The sequence below is a fragment of the Gadus macrocephalus genome, chromosome 4 (assembly GCF_031168955.1).
Source record: "Gadus macrocephalus chromosome 4, ASM3116895v1".
Lineage (NCBI taxonomy): Eukaryota > Metazoa > Chordata > Actinopteri > Gadiformes > Gadidae > Gadus > Gadus macrocephalus.
This window is the reverse complement of record NC_082385.1, coordinates 7,943,403-7,969,008: the sequence shown is the minus strand read 5'-3', so window position 1 is coordinate 7,969,008 and position 25,606 is coordinate 7,943,403. Positions and strand designations below refer to the sequence as shown.

The window sequence follows — 25,606 nt, the reverse complement described above, 5'->3', positions numbered from 1 at the left end:
GCATTACATTATTACCAAAAGTGATCACAGTGTAAACAGATACATTCAACGGATTAAGTTGTTCCAATGGGGTGGTCATGTTTTTCACTTCAATGGGATGAATGCCAATCTGATACCAGCTGGTTGGCAAGGTAATTTAGGAAAAAGTGGGTTGCTATCAGGGGAAGCAGATCAAATGGATGTCAGGCAGGAAGCGTCTCTAGTGCATTACTTTGATTGGGGGCGTCTATCAAGAGAGCTAGATAGAAAACAGGTGGATAAAGAGTAATCAGAGGGATCTGCTTTTCGAGTTGGACTAGGCCTCAACCTGGAGAAATGTCAAAGGGATACTCTCCTCATCACACTTATAGCCTGCTTTGCCATTTAAATGTTCTATAAATCACAAGTTAGTGGTTAGAATTTAGATTAGTTATTTTTTGCTTCATTAAATTGTATAAAATGTTAGGATTTCAGAGTTGACAGTTACCGGTCATTTGTGCTGTTACATTGGAACAATGGACCCCAAATTATGGCGTGATATTAGAAATATACATTTTGAAGGATGAAGGATGGTGAATAATATTATTTATTTGATTTGGTGTAACAAAAAACATACTTCCAAGAGGGTATGCTTGAAAATATATTTGCCATGTTTACATCTGCAAAAGTATTCATTTATTTAGCGAACATAATCATTTACCTCTTTCATGGAAATATAAATACATTAACAATTTGAGCGATACCTATCACACCAATTTAAAACTGATTCAAGCAAACTAAAGCTTCTTAATTATCATACTAAATTACTTATAATATTTCATGTCATATGTAAAATGTGATTTGAATTCTGAATGAATCTTTGTGTTGGCATCTTTTACATTAAGGCCATTTAGCAGATCAAATTTACTACCATTTACTATCAAAGCGACTTACAATAAATCATCAATAACTATTACTGCTATCTGCAATTTAATTCAACATTTGGACTACATTTATAGAAAAATGGTCTTTCAATAAAACTAGTTCTGGAGAGTACAAAGGTTGTCTCTAAAATGTTGTCTTTATCATCATTATGTTAAGTTGTTTATGGGTATTATTTAACATCTTGATTTGCATGTCACATGTTTAGACGGCCCAAAGCTCTTCAAAGCAACCAATATTTTAATACCCTCTACAAGCTCAATGCTCCCCCCCCCCCCCCCCCCCCCCCCCACTGCGTAGCCTAGGAACATTTAATAACAAACTGCTGGAGGCTTTTGTTTTTGAACAACATAAATGGCTGGGTTTATGCACTTAATTCACCTAGGCACCCAGGCATAAAAAATGATGCTGTTTATAATGAAACGACAATAGGTTACAATATCAATTAACACATTTAATTGGCTTGATTGGTTGGCTGCATTACTAATATCATTAATATTTTGTTACTGAGTGAAGTTTGTGGCACAGAATATAGCGATATAGCAGTCAGAACCAGTAAAAAAAAGATACCAGACACTGTTTACTTTTTTTTTTTGCTTTAAGCAAACAACATAAATTACATTTGTTACTTTTGTTATTGTTCGTACATTCACAGATTAAATGCTATAAAAAGGATACACAGATCACTGCATTGTTTTGTAATTTGGTATTCAAAAAAATTAACGGCAAAATATTTTTGTGTGTCAGTATAAATGTAAGTACACAATGTACAAATATTCTGTGAAGTTTCTTCACATTTTTTGTTTGGGATGTTTCAGTGTTGTTAGTTATTGGGGATTGGTTAGTTGGAATATAGGTCAGTAAACAAGCTTCAAAGAACTTGTTTCCAATCAGCCACCGTCCTTATAGTCACATTTTCTTTAGTGGCACTTTGTACAATATGGCTACAAAAACAAAATTATCCATTTAGAATTCAATTTAGAGTATCTTTCAAATATGCACTTCAATATACTTTACACATAACACAACAAATATTAGAAATCATAGCATCTTTCACATGGAATGGTGCTTTGCATGCAGCAACTCATTAAGCAGATTGTTACAGGGCACTTCACCACAAATATCCTTAGAACATAGATACTCCTCAGCAAGCGTGCTGAGGGCACATAGGTCTGACCAGCACAGTAGCAGCTTATCAAACTTGTCAAGGAATTGGGGATAGGCACACAGTGTATATTCAAGCAGCGCCCTATGAACTTGCTCCTTGACATTCTCCACAAACGACTGGTTTTCAACGTGTTTCACATCTGCAGACAAGATAGAAAGAGAAGCGCCAATGCAATGACATTAATTATATAGAATAGGACGCTACAAATTAAACTGTATACATATTATGTTAACTACAAGGATATCAGTTTAAGTTGAAGATCAAATAAAACCAAATATGATATCAAATATGATAAAATGTAATCCATTTTCTGCCTAGATACAAGAAACATAACAATGACTTCCCATTAGTAATAAAAATACCCTCCTTAAATTGTGTGATATCAGAAATAACGTCTTTGTCACCAAACAATACACAGAAAACACAAGTGAGAACACTAAATAACACAGTATATTAGTAATACTAATACTAAAACCATAAAACAATATGTTCAGCAGACAACACCTACCTGTATTGAAGAGGATGAGATACTTGAAGCAGACCACCTCATTGCGGTCGACCTGCAACTTCCGGAAGGATTCCAGCAGATCCTGTCCCTTCTGGACCAGAGTTCTGAGCAGGGGACCGGCAGGGCTGACTAATGCCGGCAGATCCACCTAGACACAGAGGTACTGCTCAGATACACACCATCCCAATGCATTCGGCTTTCCACATCCACCGTTCATATCCTACGTAGGGTGGTTAACATCTAGTAGGCCTTAAAGCTGCTGAAGCTAAGACTCAACAGCTATTATCTGAGTGTAATTTGTTAGAAACGGCCCAGCCACCTGTTATGAGTATGCTTTGATTTAAAGGCTCTGGGAGAATATCTGTTTTGAGTTGACTGCATCCGCCTCGGTATGAGTCTATGTTGATAGCAGAACACTCCGGGCTAATTTCTAACCAATCGGGGCATCTCGTCCTTACCTGAGTGGTTCGGGGAATCCATATTGCCTGTCAATCACAGATGGGTGAATGTAACACTTCCCACTTGCCCAGAACCGAGGGAGGGAGGGAGGGAGGGAGCAGAGAGGGAGGGAGGGAGGGAGCAGGGAGGGAGGGAGCAGAGAGGGAGGGGACTGTGTAGTTTCCAGATCTTGCTCTCTTCTGTTTTCTTCTGCCCTCTTTCTCTTTACTCCCTTAAAATAGCCTGAAATGATAACTTTGCTGTCTTTGCAGTCCACACAAAGGTATGAATGGTCAATCAATCAATAAATCGTGAGTCAATCAATAAGGAAATATATAGTATAGGGTCACCCTTTAAATAGTATCTGTTCCAGTGTTATTAAACAAGCAACTTAACACGTGTGGTTGGGGTAATGGTTTTGATTAGGTAAGTACATGTTGTCAATGTTTGTAACCATGATCATCACACATGAAATTTAACTGTGACAGGAAACTCTAATGCAAAGTGTTGCCATATATAGTCAATACATAGTAAGAATTAAGACATTATTTTCTAAAAAATGTTTCAAAATAAAAAAACATGAAAAAGAAACACAAAGTCTTTCGTGACAGACACCATCATCTACTGAGTAAAGGACCTTTTAAGGCAGGTGACAATCCACAGAAATGGTGGTTCTAATAGGCTAAGATATGAGGCCTTGTAGGATGGAGCGCTGACCTCCTGTCCAGTGACCAGGACCAGACTTCCCTGTCGGCCATGTTGGAGCTGCCTGGAGACCATGTCCAGGACCAGCAGCTCACACCAGCAGTGGTGCAGCAGTTTCATCTGGTCACTCACCTGGTAGATGACACACACACACACACACACACACACACACACACACACACACACACACACACACACACACACACACACACACACACACACACACACACACACACACACACACACACCCACACACATACACACACACAGACACACAGAAGCAAGCAGTCACGAGCCGAATACACACACACACACTCACACACACCCGACACACACACAAACAAACACACACACACACACACACACACACACACACACACACACACACACACACACACACACACACACACACACACACACACACACACACACACACACACACAAATGTAACACAGAAGCAAGCACTCACAAACATGAAAACACACACATGCACACAAATTTAGAAAAAAATGATGCTCTGTAGTCTTTCTTTGGTTTGGTGTAATTTAAGATATAACAAATAAACAAATTATTTTCATCAAGTAAATACAGATACAAACCCTTTTACTATTCCACCATGCAAACAAATTCTGATTGCTGAAACCATTATAGCTACGAAACACACACTTAAAGCCATGTGAACACTCTATTAACAAATGGTAAAACTAATCCTTTATTCTAGCAATAACGAATGAGATAAAAAACAATGCGTGTTTGTGTTAGTGTGTGTCTTGGCCTGTGTGTGTGTGTGTGTGTGTGAGTGTCCCTGTATGTTTGTGGGTTTCTCTGTCTGCCTGTGTGTGTCTGTGTGAGGCTTTGTGCATGCCTGCATGTGTGTTAGGCCTTCACTGTAACCATCAAAAGATGTAACCATCCCTAAATCAGAAATTATAACAAACTGCTATCTTCAGACGAGGTACATTTACCTTCAGCTCTTTGAAGAAGACGCTCCCACGAGCCCATTCCACGATGTAGAACAGCATCTGGTCCACCATGAGATACATGTGGGTCGCCCCTAACCCACCCCACCCCCCTTCCCCTTGCATCTGCTCGAGACGGCCAATGACCTTACTCCGCACCTGGAGCTCATCCAGCTCACAACGCAGGAATTCAACCAGCAGGTGAGGCAGTGCAGGCCCCTGGGCCGAGAAGGAGCCAGAGCACTGGGCCTGGGGGATGCCGGGGATGCCAGAGCAGTCGCCAATCACCGCCACGGCATGGACCGGCGAGTAGAGCGCCCCCAGTGGCGATACGTGGTAGTGCTGGGGGCTCTCGTGGCGTGGTTGGTTTTGGTAGAAGCTGTAGCCGCTGTGAGTTTGTGGATGGAGGTCGGAGGTGATGGTGTCGCTGGGGGTGGTGTTAATGTTGATGTTGGTGAAGTTGAACGGTGTCCTGGTTGGAGGAGAAATAAGATCCGGGGTGTATTCTGCCTTGAGACCGTGACTCTGGAGCAGAGCGTTTTTCTGCTGCTTGAGGGCACGGTGGCGCTTGTACATTGGGCCGAACCTGTTTCTGCCACCACGCATCCGGTCTGCTCGGACAGCTAACACGGGGATAGGAATAAGAGCAGTAGGCCTATATTAGTATTATTATCATACATTTATTGATCATATATTATACCGTTTCGATTCTCCATCCATCCCTACCACGTGGCAGAGGCAGAGTCTTGGTCCATACTCCATCTCACCAACTCTATGCCCATTAAATATACAAATTCATTTTTAGTAGACCACAAAATAAGTTTTACGGATAAGAATTTTTTACCATCCTCGTTATGTAAATTGCACTCATGTTACAACTTAATAGTTTATAACCTTATTCCACCTCTTCACACATTCATATTAATTTGGTTGCATGGGCCATTTATATGTATCTCCTTTAAAATGCACAAATTGTATTACAATTGATTCTAGAAATTGTGTATCTCCTCAAATTAAAATTATGAAAACGTTTTGAACTTGAACAGACATATATGGACTTTTACTTTGCATCATTGGCAAATCTGTGCTCAGGTTAGGCCTGTTGAATAATAATAACAATAATACAAATAAATTATGTAATGAATAATGCTTATGCTATACAATTATTATATCCTCTTACCTTCCAATCGCATTCCAACACGAAGGCACTTCTGGAACCTACAGAAAGGACATCTCTTCCTCTGAGTTTTATCGATCCTGCAATCTTGGCTTTCTGAACAAGTGTAACTCTTGTTGTTTTGAACCGTGCGTTTGAAGAATCCCTATTTGGGTAAATTATCATTACGTCAGTAAGAATATAGGGTATAGAGAGGGCTATATTGGCCTATACTTATATATCACAAAAAAACATCGTCTAAAAAACAGTTAAAGAGGCTATTACCTTACAACTTTCGCAGGTCAGTAGTCCGTAGTGGTACCCGGACACTGTGTCCCCGCACACGGGGCACATGTCTAGGTCAGCATCACTCGGGTACTGCGTCGATCACAACATCACGGGTCATGTAACGAGCCGTTTATGCCATTTTATTAATTTGTACAAAGTATAGGCACAATAAAATAAATGGCATTTGGACAACCTTTTTGAAAATTAAACTCATGTGTGTTACATGTAGGCCAATAATCAGCAACACTGGCATATTCTAAAAATGATATAGCAATGGGTAAGTATATTGATATCAAAACAATTCAATATTATTATTAGGCTATTTGTTATTAATATTTTATATTAATAATTGTTCGAGCGCGTGTTTTTTTATTTATATAGGCCTATTAGTATTGCCCCCTTAATCCCTTAAAGTGGCGAAGGCTATTTAGAATCGCTTACGTTCTTAATTAAAAAAAAAACACACATTTTCACGAAATGCATTACGAGAAACCGCAATCTTATTCTCTCCATTATACAGGATACAGGCCTGTTTTCTATTTATATTTTGGCAGCTTACCCTCTCCATCCTTAGTGCGTCTAATTAATAGGTATTGAAGACTCGTGCATCTCCGATGACCATTCAAAAACAAGAAGAATGGGAGCAATAAACGAAAAGAAGTGTGTTTTGTTGGGCGTCGATCTCTCTGTGCACGGGAACATCCTCCGTTACCTGAGGGATGGGTAACGTAGCCGCAACAACATAGGAGGACGTGAGGCTACAGGCCCAATATATAAACAATTTAGATGTACATTTGCATGAAAAATATTTTACTCATGATTTTCGTCATTTCGGTTTTGAGTCAGTCCCATGTCATTGCCCAGAGGAAGGTGCGTCCTTATAGGACATTTTAGACAATACATATTTTACATCGTTTAAATATTTTTCAATTCGATTTTGCAATTTTAGAACATAAATTTGAAATAATTTTTGGAGTAGGCCTACGCCTAGATAGAAGAACTAAACATCGACAACAATATATTTGGGTGTGATTCTAGTATAGGCCTTTTAATTGATAGACATTGATAGTACGTTTTTTTGTTTCGACTACTATATTCCATGTATTGCTTGAACCACTTTATTGCAATTCCTATTAAGAATTCAGATTTTGTTATGTTTACCGACAGCCTGATCTATCCTATCTGATAACGTGTTTGTTAAAACACCTGCAAGTCTCACCAGTTTCAATTAGGTTCACCGGTTCGACTGCTATATATGCCTGTAAATAGGCTAGCCTATTTCTTAAACATCCAAATAAAAAAGAAAAGAAGTATGCCGAACTTTAGCAAAATATAGGCCTACAATGTTTGGTATAAAGACAACCCTCTCAAATCGTATTCATCCAATATTTTGCCTGTTTTTATTTTTCATGTTTTTTCACCTTGGCGAGGGTGCAGGATTTCCACGGCCGAAACCTTGAAATTACTAAGTTGTGCAAGACCTAGTAGATATAGGCCTAGGCCTATATTGTTTAATTTTTAAGGGGCATTTTTCCATTCCAGCAATATTTTTGTTGTAACTCCGATGAACCCACTGACTGTATAGGCTCCAGCAGACCACTGCACAGTTGGCCCAATAAGTAGGGCGACCTTTCTGATCACGTGTATATGTGTATATGTGTATATACAGACGGGCGGACGGGCGCACGGACAGACGGACAGACGTACAGAGAGATAGATAGACGAATAGATACACGATAAGAATATAGAGAGACAGAAATGGATATTGGAAGAGAGAAGGAGAGAGATGGAGAGAGAGTGAGAGAAAGGGATAGATTGATAGATAGATAGACGGATAGAATGAGAGCGATGGAAATAGAGATATGACAGAGAGGTGGAGAGAGAGAGAGAGAGAGAGAGAGAGAGAGAGAGAGAGAGAGAGAGAGAGAGAGAGAGAGAGAGAGAGAGAGAGAGAGAGAGAGAGAGAGAGAGAGAGAGAGAGAGAGAGAGAGAGAGAGAGATAGATAGATAGATAGATAGATAGATAGATAGATAGATAGATAGATAGATGGATATATTTGTATGTGTTTTATCCCTATTGGTCTAATCTTTCATAGGGTAAATAAAAGAGCTGATCACAAATAAAGTATCGTTTGTGTCTATGTGTAGTATCTTTTCCCTCCACCAGGTGTCCCCAGTTAGCATTTTATTGCCCCTCATTTATCACTGATTACTCGATGGTTTCCCCCCCGTGAAATTAGTTAATTACTTCATTTTTGTTCCGACCTCAACTGACTTTTACTAAAATTGCCATAAGGCAATAAATATTGGATTAAATATACTCAAGGATTATAGAACCTCTCTCTCAACAAGGAACATGTTGTCATGATTGACCCCTTGGATTCTCCATCCCAGTCAGGCAGTGTTCACGTGGGCACATCGAATCATGCCGACAGACTTTGCTCTGTCCATGGGAGACATATCTCATTGAGTTTTGCCCACAAAACCTTACTCACGTGTTGTTTTCACATTGAAATATATGGGACCGTATGATATATTCCTATTAATTATATCAGAATATTATGATAACATGTAGCCTAATTATGTAACATTCTGAAACATGTTGGTGTTTGTGTCATGCGTTGTGTTTTTCCATAATTTTTGTTGACCTGCTACCTGAGTTTCTGTCTGCATTTGGGTCATTGTTCAGATCTTCTTTTTTTACTACCTTGACTGTTACCATTACTACTACTTCTGATGTACTATAACTCATAGGCCTACTAAAAAGCAGTAGTATTCTAATTAGGCCATAATCAATCTAAATTCTCCAGGTTTTCTGTAATTCATCCAAATAAATCTATTAATGAAAGTCATTTCGAGTTTAGATTTTGCCCGAGAGTAATGTCATGAATGGCTGCTGGTAAGTAGGGACTACCAGTGACCTGACCCTCTTCAGAAACGTTGAATAATACTGTTACTCAAGGTGCTTCCTGCTCTGCAAGGCCCCTTTCACGCCAGTAGGTGGCACACCGGAGCTCACTAGGGCTTACTCATCACTTAAAGGAGACATATCATGGTGATTCCCAACAAGTAAACATAGTATTTGAGTTCCAGAAAACATGTTTTTGCAGCTGTTTGTTGGTAATCGCTTTTAGGAAAAATAATTTTGCCTACCGCTATTCTATTCCCCTCTGTTTCAGTCCCTTCAGAATGCGCTGTTTCTGGTATCTGTAGCTTTAATGCAAATTAGCTGCTGCCCATTGTCCAATGAGCTGTCAGACTGAAACACAGCATGGAGGAGAAGGCCGTTTGCGGACTCCTGGAGCTCTATATCTATATATAATATAATATAATAATAATAATAATATTATATATGGGTATTTATATAATATTCCTATACCTAATATCATGGCCAAAAGCTATGTGCGCCTCGGATGATATTATGAATCATAAGACTGCGTCTGACGTCTCTGGTACTTCCACAACAAGTAAAGACTCGTAGTGGGGGATATCTCGGCCATTGTTGAGTAGAATTGGGGCAAAGGAACTTTGGCCTAGACTCTCTGAAGTCCATGAACCGCGACATGGAGGAGAGAGGGATTGTACTCCGGGAGCTGAGCTGCCGGACTGCCGCCGAGCTCCCCGCCCCTGCGGCCGCCGCCGAGCTCCCCGCCCCTGCGGCCGCCGCCGAAGCTTCGGCGGCGGCCGCAGGGGCGGGGAGCTCGGCGGCAGTCCGGCAGCTCCGGTGGTGTTCTCCGGGAGCTGAACTTCCACCGAAGCTTTCCGGCTGCTCAGCTCCGAGAGTACATTCCCTTTCTCCTCCACGTCTCCTCCCCCAAGCTCCGCCGGGGGGAGCTCGGCGCTAGTTTGGCAGTACATTGTACTCCCAGAGCTGGGCTGCCGGGCTGCCGCCGAGTTCCCCTCGCCGGAGCTGCTCGTCCACTGGTCCACACAATCTTAGCTATGCTCTGATTGGAGGGGAGTGGGGAAGTGGGAGCAGAGTGTGTGTTTGGAACTATAGAGTGGCGAAGTCACGCCCCTTCCAAAAATTATCATTTCAATCCACAATCAACATATGTGAAATCCGGGGCATATAAAGGGACCAGGAAATAGAAACCCATTCATATTTTTCGATCTCAAAGGTCCCATGGGCTCTACCAGAAGGGGCGTGACTTCGCCGCCGGCGACATCACAAGTCGCAACTCTTCTCTATGGCTCGGACCTTCCTACGTAGGAGGTGGCGCCGAAACTGACTCGCTCCTTTGGTAACTCGTTAGGCGGGTACTTTCAGAAATGCATATCTCACTCAAAAAAGCATGTACAGATTGTTTTCAAAGTTTGTATGCGTGTGGGAGCACCAGGGACCCAGAACAGCACCCCAAATCACAGGAAAAGTGTTGTTTTCATAATATGTCCCCTGGAACCGTAAGAAAGCTTTTAGACACAGGACTACAGTTCACTACAACAAACCGTTAACTTTTTTGAACTAACATTTATTTCTTTCGACATTTAGTGTTGCCAGACGTGTGCCAACCCCTTGGACGAATAATAGTATTTTGAGTACTTTACCGGTAAAACGATCCACCTTCAGTTCTGCAAACGATATAGGTCTAGGCCTACTTTTAAAACCCAACACGGTCTCCTATCAATGTGGTCTGTGAAACCCGTGATGGAAGGTGAAGTGCACCGGTAGAGCGGTTGTTTCATCTCGCACCTTAGAAGGCAGCAGTCAGTGGAAAGTTTAGAAAGTAGTCTCCTACCAGCAATATATCTCTGCCACGAGCAAAACCATTCACATTATATGACAAGGTGGAAATGTAGCAATATAATAATAATGAAAAAACGATGTTTAAAATATTATACAAAAAAAAACGTTTTTAATTGTCACCTTCTGAGAGTAAATTACAGTGTTTTTTCAAAACATTCTCACAAAGAAATTACAAAATGGTGTTTAAACCGTGTGTAATAAATTGATATCCTTTTTACAATGATAGCCAAATATGATTTACATACGATTTTCAAGTGTTGAGCTATCCATTCCTTCATACTTTTTACATATCGTCATGCTTTATTTGTGTACACATTATCACCCTCAACATGGCTTATTCAACATAGACACACCATTAGGCAACCCTCTGACAAACCAAACATAGAACTCTCAATTAAATACGTTCTTTCAGTCTTAATGTAATTCAAGTGCATCATTACAATCCTCTCAATATTAGAAGATCCAAACAGTATTCACGGTTTAAACTATGAAAACTGTATCAAATATTTAGTATTGCATTATTAACGAGAAAAGCTAGTCCTGAGTGGTGATGCTATAAGAAGCATAGCGTTTACTGTGAATGTTTTCTGGCTTGCACAGTGTAGTTGTTAATTACATTCAACTCGCGGATTAAAAACATTTCCTAAACCTTATCGTTTTTCAATTTGGTCTAAAGAATACACAAGTTTAGCTTTAAGCTAATGTGTGCTAATGTGCTAATGTGTTAAAGATGGGAAGTCTTCAACGTAGGCCTCATATCTTCAAAACCGGTGTTCCTACTGTGCTGAACTGTACCCCTGCCGACATAATTAATTTGTATCTTAAATGCACATATTATATTTCACCTCTGCTTGACCAATGAAAGTCCTAGTCCTTTCGGGTTTACGACAGCTCTTGTATCACAGACTATTGACAGCATAGCTACAATGCGGTTGAGCCTACCAACCTTGGACAAACATTCAGGTGCAAAGTAACATATCTTGCACTTTGTGGAGGGGTTAGGCATGGTGGTCGACAGACAAGACAGAGCTTTCTGTCCATCATTCTATCGTTCAAACAAACAATAGTTAAGACACAGTTAATGTCCTCCTTCATCCTTATTTTGTTCCATCGTCATTGTCAAGTAAACTGAAGTCTGCCATGTAAGGCTGAAACTGTGATCAACAGCTTTACTTATTTAATATCGTGCTATTAATGAATCACATTCAATCTTAGTAGTGTTTTCACAACATAGAGCAAAAAACTGCAAAATGTTGGGTTGCATCCCAGGTTTAATGTTTAATCACTATATCATTTTTTATTGATATAATTTTAGCATGTATGCCTCAACCTCCTGTGTGACCATAAGAAATGTGATATTCTTGATGGTCACAGAGAGGAATATTGTTGTGACTATCATCTCCATGGTTCCAACTAGGATTCAGGTAAATATAGTATTCAGGTTTCCTCCGAAAAAATAAGGATGGGACCAGTATAAATAGTTGCGTTATAATTCTTAAGTGCAGAACGGAGGTGTCCGTGATGTTAAACAACAATGCGCTTAACGTCAGTGTGATTGTCAGGTTGCTTGTACCGCGGAGAACACAATGGCCATTCGTCGTGAAGAATTGACACTTTGTTTCCATTACTTCTGTGGAACCCATGGCGACGGAGACGGTGGAGCCCAAGCAAGGGCTCTAGAGCTTCTGTTCCCCTGCCAAGATGCTCTGGTAGACATTGTCTGTGAGCGGGACGTAGCTCTTCTGTACATAGTCCAAGACATAGAGGGGCTCCGAGATAGTGGACGGGTCGAAGCCGCTCTGTACCAGTTGGAACTTTTGCTGCTTAAACGTTCCGGTGATTTCAATGAATTCCTGAAATGTGAATGTAGATGTGAGTAGAATGTCAATCAACCCAGGAGAGAAGAATGCTGAAGAGAATGGTTTGGACAGTCGTGTTGAGTTTTCGGTTAATCTCTGTTGGAATATCTGGTTTCAACTCATCAAACAAGAACTCAGTTAGAGATAGAGATCAGTTGGAGATCAGTTGGTGATTGACAAACCCTGTCTTCATGGTCATTGTCCAGGTAACATAAATGGGATTTTCTTCAGGGTTCAATGTTTTGTTTTCTGTGTAGAATGTATTATAGCAAGGCTTTACCTCTCTAATTAGTCTCAAACACGTTTAATGATCAGCCGTAACCAACACATGCCTTATTGAATAACAACAAATCGAGGCTATCTGTGACATAACAAGAGCTCCAGACTATGACTTAAGAGATCCAGACTCTCTGTGATTTATGAAGAGACCAGACTCTCTGTGACTTAACAAGAGATCCAGATCAATTGTGATTATAGAATTTATCCACATTTAGGAATTAGGAAAAGGCATAGGAAAAGATCAAGACCGTTAACAGAGCCTTGGTAAACGTTTTTTAACCTTTAACAAATAAGAATAAAGGGAGGGCTTATCCGAATTTCAAGCTTAATCGTAACATTTCCGAGGTACATTTGAATAGTTCATATATATTTTATTTATACGAAGAGTGCTAGGGTTGGCTGTCCAGAGTCATGTCCGGTTCTACAGCCGAGGTCCTACCTGAATCCTTATGAAGACAGGTCGAGCGTAAGCTGGCAGATCCGTTACAACGTGCTCGAATAAGGCCTTCCCGTCAAACTCGTGGCCCAGCCTCACAATGACAGCAGCCATCCCAGCTCTTCCCTCGTGGCCTGAAGGACAGAAAGTGAAAGATTTCAAATTGAATTGACTTGTCCCATAACTAAAACACTGCATATTTATAAACATGTGCAAAAATATCTCCAGGCACTATAATAAAATATATAAATCCGGATGTACACGTTCTAACATTTCAAATCTTCATTCATATTGGTACATCAATAAATACATTTAGTGGCAATAAATAGCACGTACTCACATGTTGACCAATCAACCCTGACTCATCCACCGACCCATCCACACAAAGACCCACCCACCCATACAAACACACCCCGACCCATCGACACCCACCTGGGACCTCCACCCCGTACACGTTGGCTTCCTGAATGAACCCCACCAGCCCCAGGGTCTCCGTCACCTCGGTCGTGGCCACATTCTCTCCCTTCCACCTGAAACGACCCGATAAGCTCAGGTCAGACGAGGGGTTCGCAGTATGAAAGGGTTCTTTCATTATCAGGCGACCACAGTACTACTAGGGACAGGAATTGGCACAAACCTCACCATGTGATATTAAAAGGTTGTTTGAGATTGTGTGCAGTTACAATGTGTATTTTGTGTGGTTCGATGTGTTCATTGTGGTTTAGAGACAAAAAAAAAATCTGGGACGTTTTGGGTCTCTAAGCCAATTACTTACACGCCCCCATTTCTCTGCGTATGGGAAGACATGCAGTCTGAGCTGATTGGCCGATCGGGGAGCATGCCTAGTGTTTGATTAACACACTATGCAGCCACGAGAATGAAATGAACACACCTTGTGAAATAAAAAGACTATCATCAGTTGTTTAGAGTAACCGCTCTAAAAGTTCATCTTTATATTTGAGTTATTTCCTTTTTATATGGATACGTTGTTTTCTCCAAATCATTTTCAATGGAGCTGATTCGGTTTTCCCAGTTCTTTTCTGGAATTGCGTACTTGTGAACATGACGTGGAAGAACAAAGGCAGGCCGCCCTGCAAAGACCTGTGACGTGTCTCTCAGTGCCAACCCGATTTTCCACCACACAGGGATCGGCAGAAGTGTGGATTCAGTGTAAGATCTCAGTGACGTTTCAAGCGTTACCTAAAGGTGTCCCCGACCCTGTCTTTGAAGCAGATGAAGTCCTCCTTGTCCTCGGCCATCAGGTCGCCGGTGTTGAAGTAGGCGTCCCCGGAGGAGAACACGTTCCTCAGCAGCCGTCTCTCAGTCAGCTGTTTGCTGCCGGCGTAGCCGAAGAAGGGGCTGGTGGCGCTCACCTTAGATAGCAAGAGCCCCGTCTCACCTGGGGAGGAACAACAGAAAGACCAGAACCGTCCATACACAGATGGATCCGTGTTATGGCTCGGTGATTATGTGTGTTGGATTGGCAGAGGTGGACGTGTTGTCCACGGGGTCAAGACCGATTAGACTCTGGGAAGGGGTGAGCCTGCACACACTGTGGTGCGGTGCATTGGACAATCAAGGCCCGCAAGATAAACCAGCCATCACCGCGCACACGCACACACACACACAAAGGGGAAGCTCAGACAGTCATCCCCTGCTAAATTTGGAACAGCTTGCCAAGTCTCAAATAACCAGATTAGTACAACATCTCGGTGCAGGGAGTCGGAGGAGCCCAGAAAAGCCACTTAGGTGGTGTTTGATAACCAACCGTTAGGTGGGGTTAGGTGGGGAGGAACTACCACATAAGAGTTTACAGATTGAACAATAATGATACATTTCATGGAGGACGGTTAGAGATTAGCATTACCGATGTTAAAGATGACCAGTGAGGTTACTGATCCTGTATGGAATACTTGTTTCCAGTTCCATATATGTAATGCTATGAGGGTGTCGTACATATAGTCCTTGAGACTGTCACTGGGATTATGGGTTATACAAATATAATGCACTTGACTTGATTGTGTGCTTGACTCCTGAATCAGAATTGAATTGTGTGTGTGTACCTGTACTGAGATTTTTTTGACTGTTTGACTGCCGTTTTACCCTTTTTTACTCGCTGACAAAAGCCGCGGGCATCCTTCACAGGCTCCTCTCTCACCATGTCGTACTTCACCAGATCGTACTTGAAAAGGAGCTGCAAGCATAAATAATATTTAGTTAGTCATTTGTTCAGATTGCCTTTGGCAGGGGAATGGATAATTAGTGAAAATGCTCCACACTTTATTTTCTACAGTCAACCGCTCTTTAGAGCCTTTGAATTGGTCCATGTTGATTGCAAATAATGTTTTTCGGTGGGGGAGGGGGGATTCGTATCACTTTAGCAGGAAATACAATTAAAATGATAGCGGTATTATAAACACTCAATGCAAATAAAGACAAACTAATTAAAAGTTAAAAGAGGATGAAAATAAATACAGATAATGTAAAACATATGCGTTTACATATATTTGCTTCTTTGTGGATCATTGAACTTTGAGCGTCCACAAGCACACCTTGTCCTTGGACAAGTGTGTGTGTAACCGTCCTGCCAGTTAAAAAAAAGAAAAAAAGAAGCTGCATTAACAGATTAAACCTAAACACTTACATACTACAACTACTTTGACTCCACTGATTATGTGGCTTCTCAAGAAGTCAGTAGAGCGGTTGGATAATGCCTGCTTCGACGACAAAGTATATAAGCTTAACTAATCTGTGTTCAGGTCATCAAACCTCACTATATAAATAACCAGCCTTTCAATTGAATTATTAGTGGTGATTATTTAAGATTATTTTTATTTGTTTATTTTTAAACAGTTATGTTTATTCAAAGCTAGGGTAAGCAATTTGGAGGAACTGGACAGATCAAGCTAGAGATTTGAAAGAATCCAGCTGAAGAAATCCCTCCCCTACCTTCAGCCTCCCTCCGAAGCCCCTCCGCCAAAACACATGGTTAGCTAGCTAGCTTTAGTAGTAGTAGTACGTCTGCCTAGCCTTGTGTAATAGTAGTATGTCGGCCTAGCCTTGTGCAATAGTAGTATGTCTGCCTAGCCTTGTGTAATAGCAGTATAGCCTTGTGTAATAGTAGTATGTCGGCCTAGCCTTGTGTAAGATTCTGCCGGGTAGGTAGGTAGACTGACAGGTAAGCCAACCAATCACTTCAGTTTGGCCCAAATTTAATTATTGGACTGGCTTAATTACATTTTTTTGCACGTTTGATTTTTAATTCCTGTTGGGATGTCAAGATAAAGCTAATTATAAAGAAATGCTTCTAAAATAAACTGCTTAACATACATTAAAAATAGCAAAACTCATATCGATAAAGCCTGGATCTCTGAATTGTGACCACATAATTACCAGACTTCATCAAAACCTTACCAGCACTATATTATAAGAAAAAATGCTCATGGGAAGGCGAACAATCTCAAGCAAGAGAGATCTAAATTGAATACCCATTTTGTATCAAGTGAATGGTCATGGCGCTGGTACCGTAAAATATACTGGATCCCTTTGTGTATGGGTACAGAGAGAGACTGTATGTGTTGACTTAACTGCACATGTGGACTTGGCTGTTGTGGATTGGGCATTAAGGGCACCTGGGAGTTTAGTGCAGCAGCTGTTCTAAGAAGGCATGCTGGACTGGGGATAACCCAACACACCGCCCACCGAGGGAACATTGAGCTCACCTCCTGTTGGGCAATGTTGTCTGACTGGGATATGTAGGGCTAAGTGCAGCTTGAACTGAGGTTACATGAAGACATGGTCAAGGTCTGCTGGGAATTCTGGGGCAATAGAACACATTTGCCTTATAAAGATACAAGGACTGAGACCTCAGTCAGTGGAGGGAGGCGAGAGAGGGGGGAGTGAAAAGAGGTCATGGAGTTTTAACACTTTGCCTGGTAGGCCTACCACTTTACAATAAGGGTCGTAACAAATCACCCCCAAAGGGATTAATAAAGTTGTTTTGAATGAGATTTCACTAGGCTAATGTTGGTTATGTTAACTAAGGTAGTAATTGACACATTATTATTATTATTATTTTTTTTATTAGTGTTAGGGTTAACCCTAACCAAATCTCCTATGCTAATGCTATACAATAATGCTTATTACTGCATTTACTGTTACTTAAGGGTTAATAAATGTACCCTTATTGTAACCCTTTCCTCTCAAAGTTTAAACTAAAAGGTCAGCATTGAAACAGTCAAGCTGGCAGCAGCCAAACCTCACCTTCATGGTCGTGGTAAGTAATGCATGAGACCTTGGTCTTTCAGCGACTATTAGAATCAACATTAGATATAATATAAGGACTCTGCATATGGAACTGAGTGAGGCAATGGGAGTGAAGAAGACAGGTACAAGTTACAAAGGCTGCTAAACAAAGGACGCAAAAATGCTGATGGACGACATGGGCAACCTAAACTCTAAACAGATTTTGACCATGGGGTTGAGCCTGTTCAACTAGTTTAAAAGTCGGGTTTACTGCTGAGGAAACCCTTAATCCACTATCTTTAGTTGTTCATAAATGGTTAGTTAAATTCAGACTCCATCCATCGGATACTTCATTTGGCATGGAAAAAAATAATCATGAGTCTTAATATTTTTTTTGTGAAAGCAATTTTCTCTTTGAGAGAGAATTAATTCGGTTGGATGTTCTGAACAGAGGGCTGATGCACTGTATGGCCGTGTGTATACCTGTTTCTAAAAAAACTAATATTTATTTCATTAGTAAAACCTGCCTCTTTCCCACCTTTAAATGTCTGACCTTGTGAACTTCTACGAACTATCATCAAAAATGTCAGCAGTACACTGGTGTTTGGTCTAACAGACACTTTCATGCATGTTCAAGTGTAGCAAAAGGGTCCTGAACAGTACCTGAGATGTACCTGTACAGGAGTACAAGAGCTCTATCTCAACACGTCAACAGGTGTACCTGTCCAGGTTAACCAGACCAGGTGTTCACAAACAGGTCGACCCGAACAGGTACACTTGAGCGATACCAAGTGTCCATGTGTACTTGGGACAGGTATATCTGAGGGTAACGGGAGATGTACCTGAACAGGTGTACCAGCTGACCAGCTGTACCAGAAAACATGCAACTGAACAGGTGTTACTGAGACTTACCACCCGAACAGGTAGAGATGTCCAGGTGTACCCAAACAAATTCACCTGAACAATACCACCTGAACAGGTGAGGCTTTCCAAGTGTTCCAGTTGCCACCAAACACATGGACCTGAACAGGTGAAGATGTCCAGGTGTACCAAGTGAACCTGAACAGGTGTTACTGCGCTACACCACCTGGACAGGTGTCCCGTATCCCCACCTTGTAGAAGAAGTTGGAGCGGCCCACGACTCCGAGCTTGCCGATGTGGTTCATGAAGCAGAGGTTCCCCTCGGTGGAGCCGTACAGCTCGCACATGCGAACCTCCCCGAAGCGGGCGTGGAAGTCCCGCCACACGTCGGGCCGCAGCCCGTTGCCCACGCCCATCCGCACCTTGTGGGCCCTCTCGCCCTCGGCCTGAGAGAGAGAGAGAGAGAGAGATCCCATAAGTATAATAAATCTATGGATAATGCGTCTTTCATTGGGGCTACCTCAGAGCATATAGGCTCCACGTGGTATATAACGTGGTAATGTCATTACCACTTAAGATAAGATCTTTTTTTATTGTGTGTGTGTCTCTGTCTGTCTGTCTGTCTGTCTGTCTGTCTGTCTGTCTGTCTGTCTGTCTGTCTGTCTGTCTGTCTGTCTGTCTGTCTGTGTCTGTGAAATGCCACTCGTACACAAGGGTGTGAACACAGCCACAAGGCTACAGTGAGTCTCAACAAAGATGCCTTTCAGTAGGGACCAAAACATACACCCCCCCCCCCCACACACACACCCACGTTCATGTTTATGATTTGATGGTAGATATTCTAAAAAGGAATAGAAATATGTCAACAAATATGCCATATATAACAGCCATAAAGGGCTGCACAAATAAACTGCACCGAAAACAAGAAGTGAGTCCTTCTGGTTACCCATCTGCTGTCATGGAGAACATAAAGTACACACTGCACTGGGTCATTTAGCTCTCACAGTGATGCTCACACGAGCACGCACAAACAAAGACCGTTTGTACAAGATCGCGTAGGCACTCCGGTGCCTCGTCGTAGTGTTTTTGAACGTTGGACACATTAGACAAGAGTTCAGTGCGCACATTAGGGGAGCACTCGTATTTGGGAGTTACTGTCCCTTTAAGTGCGCACAAGTATCTTCAATACGTCGGGTGGTTCCCCTATTAGCAGGGAGGTCGGTGGCCCGGCCAGCCTCTGAGGCCTTCTGAATCAGTGAGAGGGTAACCAAGGGGACACGGGGACAAAGGCGACTTTGAGATCAGCGAGTGTGCGTGGCGTGTGTGTGCGTGTGTGTGTGTGTCTTCAGTGGGAGGATAGATACGAAGGCCAATACAAGGACTCTAGTTGTCTTGCCACCACGGAAAACGGTTTTGTACAATGTTATTGGAATTTTTAATCGTGAGGGAAGATCCACGATGGTCAGAGATTGCAATAAAGTGGCTTTGATAAAATGTTCTCATTTGTCTTGTGTAGTAAAATTTTCCTTTTTCGTTCTTTATTTACAGGTGTGAGAGTGGGATGTGACCTGAAGATTAGAAACTATAAAAAACCATCTAACTATAGAGATATTGTTAAAGCGGGCAGTACCTTAGGCTGGTTGCAGAGATACCGGCAGAGCTCGCCAATATACTGGAAGATGGTCACGTCATATTTCCTACAGTCACTCCAGAATTTGCTGGCTGAGAACTTCTTCTTCAAGATGCATGTGGCACCTAAAGAAAGATGAATATGAACAGGAACATGAACTCCATTTATTAACTTAACTTGGATAGTGTCAACAGGGATGCCACAATGACACCATCAATTGGTAAACTTTATAGATAAACGTACACACAATCAGTATACAGTATATCCAGTGCAAATATAGCATGATGCAACATACAAAGTCTAAATCAGTAGCTTGAAATGGTTAACCTGAGTATTTGGGATCGCCATATTTAAAGGACATCATGTTCAGTGGGTTAATCGTTGACAATCAAGGACTGCTGGGAAAATCACCTTTACTTTTAGTTGGCTGATTTTCAGACAGAAAAGAAAGATAGATGAACATGAAGTTATTTTCTAAAAGAATGCCAGTCAAAGAATGAAGACAGCTTTGGTTGGGTTGTTTGGCGTACGTGCAGACGAACACTTCCTGTTAGAACCACTAATGAAGATGATAATTGAAGTGAATATGTACACAGAGGGACAGCTTTGTTGGCCAGCCGCTCTGGAATTATTGGCTAGGTTCCCCTTCAAAAAGCCAATTGACCATTCACATGATTCAGTGCTAGGGATTTCAGCCATGGACCTTAGGGTTTTACGATTAAGGATCACACGGTGTACATATTCTCAATAGAATCGACTCAGTGACTAAGTACAGTTGAAAAGGCTTGTGGATTTGCCAAATTTACAATGAGCAGGAGCAAATATCCAATTGATCCAGGACTAATTTAGTCTAATCTGTCTAAAATTTTTGAAATCGTAGTAATTGCAATGATACATTTTCAATGTTGAATTAGACGAAAAACTATCGATAATTATTAAATGAGCTGCACCAAACACGGGTTGTATACTTCCATAGGGCTTTTTCTAGCCATTCATGGTTGCACTATCTTAACATATGGGCCATGGCAATACCTGGAAAACGCTTTTGAAACACTTTACATAAGTGTCCTTGTCACTGTAATTACACATGTTACTACCTGTAACATCATGTCACATGTAATTACATTTTAGAAAAGCTTAAAGCTAACCACAATTCGACGTAACATGCGGTTTCAAAACATTATTACATAATAAGTAGATAATGTCACATGTTGTCACATTGATTATCACAAAGTACCTACTAAATGTGCCAGATTAACAGACTACCTCACGTTATCTTTCTAAACCTTTAACTTAATACCAATCCACTCCTCTCCAAGAACGTAAGCTTACTGAACCTTTGTTGAACTTTATAATACCATCATTAGATGTGTCCCATTTGGCCCCTATTGCAGTCCTAAACACTCCTGGGAGACGGGATGGCTCTTCTGTGTTGCCTCTTCAGGTTTCTTCCCTCTGGGCTGTGAGATCCGGAGTGTGATTAAGAAGGCCTAAACAGAGACAGTGCACTCGACTGGGTTCGCCTACCCAGCTGCAGGGTTCCTCCTATCCCGATCATGGAGGCGGCGCTGTGGTACAGAGGGAGAGGTACGTACACCACGTCATCTTCCCTTCCACCAAACGCCCAGAAGCCTGCAGCAGCCTTCAACGTCTGCAAGTGGGTGATCACCGCAGCCTTGGGAAGCCCTGAGGCATTGTGGGAGATTTCAATCAAGTTAATAAACATAAAAACAGGTGCAATGACTTTGACATGCCCATGGCCATGTAACTTATTCAAACTGTTTCATAAAATTTACATTTTACAAAATGTACAGTTCAAGCTTGGCCAAGCTTGAACTTTGGCCGAGTTCAAGCTTGGCCAAATTAATGAGCCTCTTGGTTAAAACTTTTTTCCCTGGGAAAGGTTGTTCACAACAACTAAGGATCCCGATCAATAACTCTGTTATACTCTGAGGGGGGGAGTTGTTCCTCTGTGTTTGACCTATTTAGTAGCAGTGGGGAAAACACTGTTGTTCACTGGAGTTCCACTGGCGGTGTCTTGGTTGTGTTTCCTCGTTTTGCAAGGGAACACAACCTCCTCTCTAACCATCCTGTGTCGGCCAGCCTCTTACACCCATTTGAAGATATCTGAATCAGTTTATTAGGCAAGTAAGATAACACACTTACTTGGCTATTAAACATGCATTTAGACACACATCAAAATACATGACAGTTGCGTGGTGCACTGCTTCCTAAAGGATTAAGAAACAAACGGTAGCAATATCAGCAACATTGGTACTATACATATGTACTACTGGTTGGTGTTTTTGAGAGCCTTTAAGTCTGAATCACAAGCCACTCATTACTACTGAATGCGTCGTGGTAATCGGGATAGACAGGCTCATGCAGGGGACCTTCCCGCTCTGGTTAGGTATGATAAAAGACTTAATCTTAAGCTTCGATCTCTACTTTCTGCTGCTCTTTATACTTTTCCTTGATGAGGATCCACTGCTGCATCCTTCTGTTGTTTACCAAACTACAGCCTCACGATTTCTGTTATCATCACCAGATACTACATGCTTCAAAATGACCAAAACAAACTAAATAAAGGTTGAATGGTAAGGTGTTAAAAACATCTAACAACATAACTCAATAAAGAATATGGGGGAGAAGGATAGCCTCGTTGTTAGGGTGTTTGACGGAAAGGTTGAAAGGTTCACACCCCATTTCTTCAGTCTACCTGTAGGTTGTGTGTGTGTGTGTGTGTGTGTGTGTGTGTGTGTGTGTGTGTGTGTGTGTGTGTGTGTGTGTCACTCACCGGTGGTCCCGGAGGTGAAGATGTACAGGATGGGGGTCTTGAGGGAGGTGGCGGCACGCAGGCTGGCTGGAACGGGCCGGTCCGAGGCACAATCGATCTGGTCTAGCAGGGTTTGGACTTGGGTGCAGCCTCCATTCTCCCTCTTCATCACCCACACATCAATGTTATCCTCGCGCAGGCTGGGTAGAATGTCCTCCAGGCATTCTATCAGGTCTGGGTTGAAAGGATGAATCCCAAAAATGTCATTACATCACATGGATCGACAGCTTTAACTGGCTACAACCACTACAGATTAAGCCTAACATGTTAACTAGAACTTTATAATTTCGTAATTCCAAGTCTTTTTGCAACAAGAAAAAACAGGAATAAATACAAAACAAAATATAATAAAAGGCTACAATTGCAATTCTTCTAACCCTTTTTTCAATGAGACATGAGTGTACACAACGGGAGCCCTACTTCAGCATCTCTTAAAATGGTGTGGGATGAAGCTCTTTGGAAAATGTGGTATCACTTTTGTTGATTTGCAGATAATAATAATAATATATTTAATTTGTAGCGCACTTTACATTCAGAAATCTCAAAGTGCTACAGAGTTTAAGAGAGAGAAAAAATAAATAAGACGGGTTGTTTAAACATATAATGCATTAACAGTAAAAGGGAAATTAGCAAAAGGCTTAGGATAGGATACGTCATACTGGACCGAACATGAGATTTTGTGGCCTAGTTTTGACTGCTTACAGTTGACGTTCTGCTATTGAAGATCTATTGAAGCCCAAAAGCCAAACACACATTAATATTGGATGCTTTTGATCAACCAAGTAAAGTTTATTGTCGACTGCCGTTTAAGTTCAATTAAGTTAGAGGTGCTGAACAGATCCCTTTTAAATTAATGGGGAATGTAAACTTACCTTCTACAAATTGCTCTAATAGATATTTGTTCAAGGATTATAAAATAAAATGTATTAGTTGTTTAAACAGTCACTTTTTTCAATTAGTAAGATGTTTATGTTGGCCTACCGAGTGATAAAGACGTTTCTCTATTATGATGGGCATCCAGTTTAAGTAGCCTACGGTTTAAGCTGTTAAGTAAACCTATTGTTATGTGCTGATGTTAGATTTCTATTTCAGGCACAGTTTAAGTAAATGGTTGATATTACAGTAAGGAGCTTTATGTCGCCCGAGCAACGATTTAAGTAGAACAGGAATCCCAACTAGTCATAATAATAATCTGAGGCAATTTCATTTTACTGTAAACTTCAATGTTGACAATGTTATCATGCTTGATCTCTAGTTGTTATCCAACCATCTCTGACAGCGCCCTAGTGCTCCAGTGTTGATACACTTGTGAACAAAAGAAACCCAAGTGGCAGTTTCCTTTGGAATGATTGTCATTACTGCTGGGTCATAATAGTCCAGCAAACTAAACAAGACAATGGGGTATACATAAATATAAGAAAGAGTGTTACCTGCGCCAACAACAAGGGTCTTGGCCCCACAGCAGTTGAAACAATGCAGCAACGACTTTGACTTGATGTTTGTGTTCAGAAAGGCGACGGCGCATCCCACCTTGGTCAGGCCGAACCACACCGAGACAAAGTCGGGCTCGTTGTTCATGAGGAGCACCACGCAGTCCCCCTTCTTCAAGGTTCCCTGCTTCAGGAACACGTTGGCCACTCTGTTACTGCGCTCATCAATGTCTCGGTACGTGTGTACCACTCCCTCGTAAATAAGGAAAGCTTTGTCCGGGATACGCTGTGCCTGTTCCACGAACGTGTCCACCACAGTCACCACCTTGGAGGTCAGTTTGCAGAGCTCCAGTTTTATGCCGTACGTGATGATCTTCCACAAAAAGGTAACATCCTTCCAGAAGTAGGGAAAAAACAGTTTCTGCAGCACATGCAGGGCAAAAAGACCCGCGGCAACTGCTGAGAGCCACTCCTGGATGGAATACATGATGACCTCCCGGACGACTTCTCGAGATGCTTTAGGAAAAGTGAAGCGAAGTGGGAAGAGGGGCACATGAAATGTGAGGTGGCTCACGGCCCGGACTAGAAAGGTGATGCCCACATTGTGAAAGAGGCTGAGGGACAAGCGGCTTGTGTAATGTCAACCTGGTGAAAAGAGTCGCGTGTGGTGTCATGTGTCTCGTTGTTGTACAACCAAAGGGGGAGGATCTTCTGGGTGATTGAGCCCGCCTTGACTTTTGAAAATACCAGAGCCCATTGAGGAAAATACGTGTGACCACGCCCCTATTGTAAAGAACACGACGGACCATGTGGCCTCGGCCATACGTTTCATAAACTAGGTTCACGACAGAGTGCTCTATAGTCTAGTCAAGGAGTTCCCAACTTTTGACTCACGTAGTCTTTCATTTTCATCAGGACCAACTCATATGCAAATGGTAAAAACAAACGATGAATAAATACGGATGCAGAGGGCCAACGCCCCTTTATACATAATACTACTTACTTAAAGGTCATGGTCACGGGAAAGACAAGCTGCACCCAGTCAGTTTATTTAGCAGACACACCTGAACACAAACGGATGGATGGATATTTTGGAAATAATAACTATATGCCATAATACTATATTTATTGAACAATATTTATACATTTTTTCAAATATCT

The 25,606-nt window shown here is 41.6% G+C and overlaps 3 protein-coding genes across 3 annotated transcripts in view; 1 reads left to right on the top strand and 2 right to left on the bottom strand.

Moving 5' to 3' along the window:
• The window catches only part of LOC132455842 (protein crumbs homolog 1-like), a 140,772-nt gene that overhangs the window by 41,103 nt on the left and 74,063 nt on the right, over positions 1–25,606 (top strand). The window lies entirely within an intron of this gene.
• On the bottom strand, positions 1,480–6,690 carry LOC132454846 (steroidogenic factor 1-like). Its single transcript, XM_060048396.1, has 7 exons — positions 6,682–6,690; positions 6,120–6,212; positions 5,859–6,000; positions 4,685–5,301; positions 3,732–3,851; positions 2,577–2,724; positions 1,480–2,207 (listed from the first exon to the last, which is right to left on the bottom strand). Exons 1-7 carry the CDS (start codon positions 6,688–6,690, stop codon positions 1,954–1,956), a joined length of 1,383 nt encoding a protein of 460 aa, XP_059904379.1. The 3' UTR covers positions 1,480–1,953.
• On the bottom strand, positions 11,047–25,152 carry slc27a6 (solute carrier family 27 member 6). Its single transcript, XM_060049860.1, has 10 exons — positions 24,446–25,152; positions 22,977–23,189; positions 21,707–21,865; positions 20,180–20,304; positions 18,801–18,995; positions 15,547–15,637; positions 14,644–14,842; positions 13,876–13,973; positions 13,447–13,577; positions 11,047–12,722 (listed from the first exon to the last, which is right to left on the bottom strand). Exons 1-10 carry the CDS (start codon positions 24,930–24,932, stop codon positions 12,546–12,548), a joined length of 1,875 nt encoding a protein of 624 aa, XP_059905843.1. The 5' UTR covers positions 24,933–25,152; the 3' UTR covers positions 11,047–12,545.